Raw genomic sequence first — 8,952 nt, forward strand, 5'->3', positions numbered from 1 at the left:
CCTTGTAAATATCCCTCTTAATTATGAAAGAACAAAAAATCTTAGCGTGATCTTTCCAACCTGCGAGAAAGCTACTGATTATTTTAGCATTGTGCACTGTTAGTACCATGTTTACGAAAGATTAAAATTGTTTTGCAAAATTGTTGCCATCTTTCACAAACTGCTGATATTGACCAGACACCGATAAGGAGGATGCAGGTGATTCCCCTGTCAGTGACAGCACAAACCATCATGTGAAAAAGATATTATCTTACAACTAGTAGTAAATCACATATACTATTTTTTTTGCTGGTTGACGAACCTTTTAACTTATTTCCTATACTTTTATTGGAGACGAACTGCTCAGCTAAACCCCTCTCTTGCTTTCAGTTTCAGGTAACAACAGTTCATGCATGAAGTTGCTTCTGCTGCAGCGCAGAAGGCTCCAGTTTTTGCTTCTGTTTGGCGATCAAGTTGGAGCTGGCTTGATCCAGGAAACGAACTAACGCAGAAGATCCCTGTGTACGTAATTTTCACACAGCTGTGCCTGGAGAAAATGTCGAGGAAGTTGTTAGCGTCGCAGTCCACTGATGCTTGGCTGCTTCCTCCAGGCTAAGGCTTAAGATGTTACCATCAGGTTAATTTGGCTTCCCCAGGAAGCGTGGCTTGGCCGGCTTGGCTAAGTAGCAAAGTCTCTGGAAAGCGATTAGCTGACCATTAGTACCGCACTAATATGGTGGTCCTATATATCGGCCATGTCATCATCATCACTCTTGGGTTTGGATGCTTTTTTCAGAAGGAAAAAAAAGAGAGGAAAAACATTGTTTTGGATAAGCCTTTGGTAAGTGACAACTGACATATATGTGCAATTAAGCTGTTGTCTGTATGAAAGGTACTGCCAGTACTACCATTCTCAGCAGTGGACAAGTGAGAGGAAAAAATGTTTGGTTTAGGTCGTTCAAGTTGAGTTTGAAAGATGGTGACCTAACAAATGGCATGCAACACTAGTCTATTGTTCTCCATTGTCAAGATTGTGAGCGCGGTGCCGCGGTGGGTATGGTTCGATAACCAGTAGTAGATACTGATGTAAAGGTTAACTTGATCAGCCTTAGCAGTTACCGTGCGAAGAACAAGTATGTGTCGCTGTGTCAGGTACCATTTCTATGGTTCAAGATCACTTGTGGTTAAGCATGGTGACTGAAGTGGGATAAAAATCCTAGTGATTTAGGCTAGGTCAAACCAAGCAGGCTGATAGAGATGGGTGGTTGATGATCCAGTCATCCTTATCAGGCTACAATACAAATTTGACTTGCAACTATTCGATTAAGCTTCCCCCCCTTACTAATCTAGGCATTATAGTACCGGTACTAAGTAAACCACATGTCACTTTCATGGAAGTGTGTTCTGAGTTCTGACGTTAAGATTCCGAGATTATAGACTTAACCTCCAGTATTTAAATAAATCAAACCCGTGGAATTGTGCTCTGCACTCTACCTACTCGTCCAGAGCACCTAAACAAAGTCGATATCGACAGAGATCTAATTTATATTCTGAGAATTACTTGTCGAGAATATCGGATTACCCAGGTGCAATTAATTAACTTATTATTCCTAAAAAGAATTATTTTTTTTGAAATGAATTTTTTGAAACAAAAAAATAAAGCTGGTTATTAACTTTTCTAGCTGAAGCAGGATCAGGGTCGGAATCAGCAGTGGTGTTTCAGTGTTTGCTTGATGATTCCTCACATGGCATCCGTGTCATCTCTGTCGATAGATGACACCATGCAATCATTTTTGTACTTTATTTTTCATGGGAGCAGGACGATCAGAGGATGAGGGAGTCCACGTAATGGGGAGCGTGCACTTGCGCAAAAAAACAAATGGTTAGGCGCACGACGCCCCAACTCCTACACGAAAGGAAGCCGTTCCGAGTCACGGCCGATGCAGCTGCCCACGGCAAGCCACCCAAACGGAAAAAATGTCGGCGTCACAGGACAAATGCGGTCGTTCGATTTATGGCAAACCCACGTGCTTGCATCTAAGCAAGTCTCTTCCCAATTCCACTGATGAAGGAAGGCAAGAGCAATTTGCGAATTGTTTTTGCCCAATTTCGGTGCATGATCACGTCGCTTTCGGAAAGGAGGAGACGGTGCTTACTGACAGGAAAGAACAGCTACGAGAAAGATTGAAAGGAGAAGCATTCGGAAGCGAAAAAAAAATGGAAAGAATTCTATCAAGAAAGAATTTTTCGGTTCCGGTTCCACTACGTGCTGATGCGGATCGAGCATCAGCCCACATTCTCTGCAATCTCTCGTTTCAATAGTTTATTGCTCGAGTTCAGATTAAAGTGTTCTTCCATCTCGTAACGACGCGCTTAAAAAAGCTTCAGTAAGTGAACAGAGAGGGAAGCGAAATTACGCGCGAAATTTAACTGAACGAACCCAACCTTTTTACCCTCTTGCCCCGCGGTTAACAAGTTTCCTTGTCATGGACTCGGCCGAATCACCTAGCAAGGCAGCCACATGCTTAAGCCTCGCACGGTCGCATCGCCTATTCGCCTGGTCTCGCGCGTATAAAAGCAGCCGCCCCCGCCACCGACGACGGACACCGCCGCTCGCGTCGTTCCGCAGCACACCACACCAACGAACATGGCCTCGGCACCCTGCTCTCCTTCCCTCGCCGCCGCCGTTGGCAGAGGGCCGAGATCCACCGCCGTTCCCGGTAACAACAAGAAGCTGACGTGCCTCTGCTCGCCGACGAACCACCCGGGGTCCTTCCGCTGCAGCCGCCACCGGAACGGCCCCCGCGGGCCGGCCGCGCCGAGCGCCAGCGAGGCCAGGGGCCGGGCGGCGAAGGGGCGGTCCGTGCGCGCGCTCCTGCTGCAGAGGATCAGCTGCCCGTCCGACCGCGACCGGCAGCGCCAGCGCCGGCGCAGCGGGGACTTCCAGCCGCGCCCCTCCAGGCTGCGCCTCATGAACATGTGACGCCGCCGCTGCCGGCCGGCCGGGCGCGGATCCTGGCGCCGCCGCGGCTCGCCTGCTGCGCTCCTAGGTTCTCCGGCGAGTGATGATCGTGCGCCACTATTTCGAGCGCACGCATCGACGATAGAAAATAGTTGCAATAAAAGAAAAACTTGTACTGTACTCGTAGCCTGCTCTGCTACTTTGGAAATTGGAATAGTGTGTACGGTGATGAGGATGACGAACTGGTGATTCCTCCATGTGTACTGTACTTTGTACTCTGTTTTTTTAAAGAGAGAATCGATGGAATAGCTTCTATTTTTTACATGCTGTTCTTGTTGTGGGGATTGAGAACTGAGATCGCCATTTTTTTTGTATAATTTTGCCAAGAGAACGTGAGCGCCTCTTTTTTCTGTTCTTGCCTTTTCTTTTTTCTCTCTTTTTTTTGTTGGGGGTACGTGCGTGGATTGCTTAGCTCCGGTGTGGACGTGCATGTTCACAGGACACCCATGAGACCTATCCGAAAGCAACGCTCTTTATGTGTGCGTGTGGAACGGCGCGCATGTGAGTTTACTCTTCGGCCCCCATGAAGTTTCGAGACGAATTTTGCCCGCCCGCTTCAATTCTGTTCTTGTCACGACGGGTTAAGTTTCTCTGTGTTTTCCTGGAGAAAGAACAACGGCACTGCCGGGTTCTCATGAGAGGTGTTTAGAAAAAAAGGATTTTTTTATATTATGACATTTGAACTAAGTACTTACCAAGAAGAAAAGATGTTTAAGTTTGCTCTTTCCAGTTAGAGCTGATATAAATCTACTAAAAAAACTCTTAAGTGATCCAAAAAACTCAACGGAGATGACTTATACGGGTGCTTAACGATGGGTGGCAAAATTCCGTAGCAACCGCCTTTGCTCTGCAAAGCCTTCTCGAGTAAGTTCCTTTTCAATGAAGAAACGATAGGGGTTATTAGAAAAAAGCAAAGCTCCAGAGTTGGACGCGTGGGGATCACAATGACGAAACGCGGTGTTCTTGTCAGTTCCGAAGTGGCAACGCAAAGACGTTGCGGGAAAATGCCAGGAGATGCAGGCAGGGTCGAATCTGCTTACGTGCGAGCGCGGTCCGGCCCGGGAAACAGGCTAACAGCTCGACACGCACTAGCAGGAGCAGAGTTCACAACTTTGCGATGACATCTTGAGTGATGACTGGGACGAGATCCAAGATCTGAAGGACACTGCAACGCCTGCTGCAGCAGAGTCTGGTGGTACACGACTGTTCGATCGCCTTTCTTGTCCTTTTTACGCGGGGCATGAGAACTCTCACTCCGCACGTATGTGGCTGCCTTTACGGGAACTGTGGTTTTTCGTTCTTTTTTGTTCATGTTGAAACTGTGGTTAGAGATCGGATCACCACCCATGTACAGTTAGTTTAAGTGGGTTTAGCTCATTCTCCCTCACAAACTTGCCATCAAACGCCCTGCACCAACCAGGCAACAACAATATCTGATGTTTCCTTTGGAAAATTCAGGGCCCTTCCTGAGCATCGTCAGATTGAAAATGGAAAGGCCTGATCCAACTCCGCATCGCCGTCCATTCCTCTCAGGTTAGTAAATTGCCAAGGGAGTAGCTGCCTTCTGTGCTCAAGAATATACCAGCAATGTTAGCGACATTGCATCTACAGTGGCGGTTTCTTTTTCAAAAAAGAAAAGAAAAGCACAATGAAATAGTGGCAGTTTGTTGTTGGATGTGCCAAATAACAGCTCCGTTGTTCTCGAATCCGTCTGAATCTCTACAGCGTTTCTTATTCGTTTGAAGCCGGAACACTAGACCCAGTTGTGAGCAAACGCTTGTACCCTGCCTAGAGGGGTAACCCATATGCAGGTGAGTCGTGAGTAGGTCAATCCTGATAACACTGCTCCCTTTGCCCAAGTCTTCCGACCTGAGCCTGAGGGAAATGGACTTTTTTGTCGCAGTGCCGAGTCCCTGCTCCTCCTTCCATCCGAGCCCGAGGTTTAGGGAAACGAAATGCCACACTGCATAGAGCCGGTTCCATGTACAAGTAAACTTCCAACGGAGAAATGAACATTTTGACAGCGATCGATGACCACTAGCATTTCCGACCCAACGGCGTGCCATGCCTTCTGAAAAACCTGAGACGTGCGTGTCCTAAACAAAAGCTTGCCCGTACGTTTGGGTCACCCAACTTTTTAAACGAATCGGAAGCCATCATCATCATGGCTCGCCAAAGAAAATTATCATATCACGGCACGGCGGCGAGCAAACGGCCACGCCCGACGGTACCCGAGTCCCCGCCGCGCACATGGCGGCTGCCGGCCACGGCCCACGGCGGCCGTGTGTCCGGACTCCGGGCTCCCCGTCGCCACGCGCGCACGGCGGCGGCGCCGCACGTGTCCGCGGTGGGACCGACCGGTTGTTGCCTCTGGCGCATGCCGTTTACGCGCGCTTTTGCCGATCCTTTCCTCCTCCCCGGCTCGACCGGTCGCGCTCGCGTCTCGGTCTCGCCTGGCCCCTGGACGAACCATGCACGTTCTTGTCCCGAGATCTTGGAGAATCACCGCAGCTTCTTGCTCGGAACGGATCAAAATTGTAGGGTACTTGGTCAGAGACGAGTCAATCAGTGGCGTTGGTCCGAGCCCGACCTGCCCTCGTAGCCGGGCAACCTCGCGGCTTCTGTACGTGTGTACTCTGTGTAGGTGCACTGTTCCGTGGCATAAACTTGGCGGCAGGTGCCGAGTCCATCTCCGCGCCGCCCGCACACGATCGGGTCCGATGCGAGCCGGGGATGGGTCGCGGGCGGCCTGGTCCGGGCAGGTTGCGATCAGAGGCCGTTCTGACTGACGGGTCAAGCGTTGAATTCCTCTCTCTCGCGCGCGCCTGGATCGACGCGGACGTGACGGAATTCTTCAGTTAAATCCGTTATTTAGTGCAAGATATTCCAAGGGTTTTGTTTGGTGACGGCAGCGACTACGCTGCTAGTAGAAATCTGCTGGTACCACACCGCGTACCGGCACCTGGTTTGTTTATTCCACTAGTGATTTCTTTTTGTTATCTGGAAGGTACAGGTTCGAAAATTGTAGTGCTCGTAATGTCTGACCAAGTCGTAGTAGTAGTAGTACGTCTGTGCCTGTACGTGCTAGTACTCCTGCATGTGTTGCTGGTTTATGTATCCTGCAAGATTCGCAGGTGATTGACTTTGAATCTTGCAATTCGGATTACATCATGTTCCAAATTTTAAACAAAGGAAACCTTGCCAAGGCCAGATGATGGGACAAGAAGCACAAATTCTCAACTGTATCATCGACAGTATTATTATTCACGAACGTTAACTGATTTCTGGTGAAGGAACATAGTTGTTTAGGCAGGTGACGCAAGGCTAGCTGCGCCGCCCACCGTATTCCCGTGGCAAAGCTTCGAGCCGGGGAGCCCACGAGGTGGAAGGCTCCTCATCCCCACGCCCTGCCTGCCTGCCTACCTGCCTACCCGCCCGCGGCCCGCCGACTTGGCTGGCATGCACGGGGGCCGCATGACGGCGGGCGCGACGGCCGCCCGCGGAGGCAGAGGCGTCACCTGCACTCAAGATGCCCGAGCTTATCCGGACGGACCCAACAACTGGGAAGATGAGGCCGCGGAAGAAGAAACAGAAAGGAGGGGTTGATCTGGACACAAGCGGTCTCCACTGTTGGGGCAATTCAGATGTCTCCAATCCTCCCTCATGTTTATCCATCCAAACCGACGGCCTCCTTCAGCTCATCAGCTAGCTGAGATAGAGTTCTATGTACACAAGAAAGTTTTTCCTTGGATCGATGGATCAGGGTCCAAAACCCCCTGATTCCACTGGCTTCTCGGCGTTACATAATGCTATAGAGATTCCTATTTACTATTGCTATACTGCTACTACTCTGCTATGTCTACGACATGTCGGCGCGTCTATTGGTCGTTGTCGCCGGCCATGGACACAGCGGAGAGCCGGCTCGGGCGGGGGCGGATCCCGCCCACGCGCCGCCGGTGCTGCGACTGCTGCGCGGCGGGCGAGGGGCGCACCGTCGCCGCCAGCGCCCGGCGCGCCCACTCGCCGCCCTCCACGGCGCCGATCCGCACCAGCGCGCTGCCCATCCGCCTGCTCGCGCTCGCGCCAAGCCGGCTGGTGGTCATCGAGCTCGAGCTGCCCGCCAGGGACGGCGGCGACGGCGGGGAGGTCGGCTTGTGGCCGCCGTGCGGGGCCTTGCGTTCCTTGTGGAGGCTGCAGCGGAAGGAGCCCGGGTGGTTCGTCGGCGAGCACATGCAGGTCCGCCGGCTCCGCGCGCCGCCGGCAGGGGACGAGACGCTGACAGACTGGCCGGCCGGTGACCGGGCGCCGGCGCCGGCGAGCTTGATGCGCGTGGGTGAGGCGGAGCGGTAGTGCGCGGCTGAGAGAACTGGCCCACTTGGCCTCCTGGTGGTCGCCGCCGCCGCCGCCATGGGAGATCGCGAGCAAGCAATTTGGAGCTTCGAATTGGGCGCAGACTTCAGAGTTCAGAGGGAGTGGTCTGGCTGGTGGTTTGGGCAAACTGAGGGGCGAGCGGTTTAGGGGGTACTTATAGGGTTATAGTTGGAGCGGGCAGGGGCATTTCGGTAACTTAAGCGTGGTGGTCTGGGTGTGAGATCTAAGCTCGGTTAGGTTGAGCTAACCGTGGTTAGCAGGTGAAAGCGGTGGGCGCCATGGGGGCAGCTGGCTCGTGTGGCCCGCCGTCAGCACACCGGAAAGCTTTGCAGCTGCTGGTCCCGGATTCGATCGAGGTAGGGTAACGACCTCTATGGGTATTGGGTAGGGGGCCCCATGCGAGATTCTAGGATTTCATGCGAAGCTGTGTCCAATGGAACCACAGTACCACACCTTTCCTCTCGCGGATTCTTGTGTGTTCGCTGCGTTTTGGTAAATTTGATTTTGGGGTGTCTGAAAATGCTCGTGGGAAGATGTAACTTTTGCTTTCTTTTTCCAAAATGAATACATACAGTGTTCTCAAGTTATTTTTTAAGCTAATGTCTGAAGATTTCTACGTAAGAAAAACAAAGACAAATGCTCCAGCGACGTCCATTGGATTTGGAAACCATACTCACTTGTTCGAATTATTATTTTAACGGCACCCATGTGTCAATTCAGCTGGAATTCACTACGTTCGGCCTCGTTCCCGGTGTGCACAGCCCACCGGATCGATGTTCATCCCGGTGCACGTTACATTTTCCCGGCACACCAAAAGCTCGAGGGAGCACACAGAAAGAAAAGGCGATGAGATCTTCTTGTCCTGAACGAAGCCGAGAAACGTTAGCATGGGCACAGCCAGGTTGGCTCGCATCCTGACGTGACGCGCGAACAAACGACCAGGAGATGGCCGGCCGCCCGGGCCGGTCTCTATGACCGCCGCATCACTGTCACCACCCTTCAGCTAACCAGCAGCAGCAGATCGAGCCGGAGCTACGCCCCGCCCATAGAATTGATGATCCTTTCCGCTTGTGTGACCGGAACGCCTTGGCCCATTGGTATGGCCACTGGCTGCGACCGATGCTAGCGATTGCTGTCGCCATGACGGCGAACCCCAGCCGGAGCCGGAGCTTTTGGTTAGAGAAAGGTGAGACGTTGCTTTATCCGCTTCGGGGGGCTGTGTGGAGTCCGCGTGAAGGAAGCGTGGCTCTCCCTTTCGGTGGCAGGCACCACACAAGCGTCGCATGATCGATCGGGTCCTGGTCTGGTCTGGCTGGCTGGCTCTGTTCACGTACACAGTCACAGTCTCGCACCTGCGCGGTATGATGGCCTGTTATATTTGGCTAAGCTTGATAGAGTATGTCATGGCCGTCCCTGTCTGCTTTTTATCCTAATCTTTGCTAAATTGTGCAGTATCTTTTCTCCATTTCTAGCGTTTCATTCTGCTGACTGTAAGAGTTGTGCAGAGCACGAGAACAGAGCCGTCGATCAATAGCAGCACGCCAGCACCACCGATTCTCAGTGAACAATGGACAGCAGAA

The 8,952-nt window shown here is 51.9% G+C and overlaps 1 protein-coding gene across 1 annotated transcript; it reads right to left on the bottom strand.

The window, feature by feature from the left end:
• Positions 1-6,646: 6,646 nt before the first annotated feature.
• On the bottom strand, positions 6,647-7,513 carry LOC117841790 (uncharacterized). Its single transcript, XM_034722242.2, has one exon. It carries the CDS (start codon positions 7,408-7,410, stop codon positions 6,880-6,882), a length of 531 nt encoding a protein of 176 aa, XP_034578133.1. The 5' UTR covers positions 7,411-7,513; the 3' UTR covers positions 6,647-6,879.
• Between the last annotated feature and the right edge of the window lie 1,439 nt (positions 7,514-8,952).

This window comes from Setaria viridis, chromosome 1 (assembly GCF_005286985.2).
Source record: "Setaria viridis chromosome 1, Setaria_viridis_v4.0, whole genome shotgun sequence".
In the NCBI taxonomy this organism is placed as follows: Eukaryota; Viridiplantae; Streptophyta; class Magnoliopsida; order Poales; family Poaceae; genus Setaria; species Setaria viridis.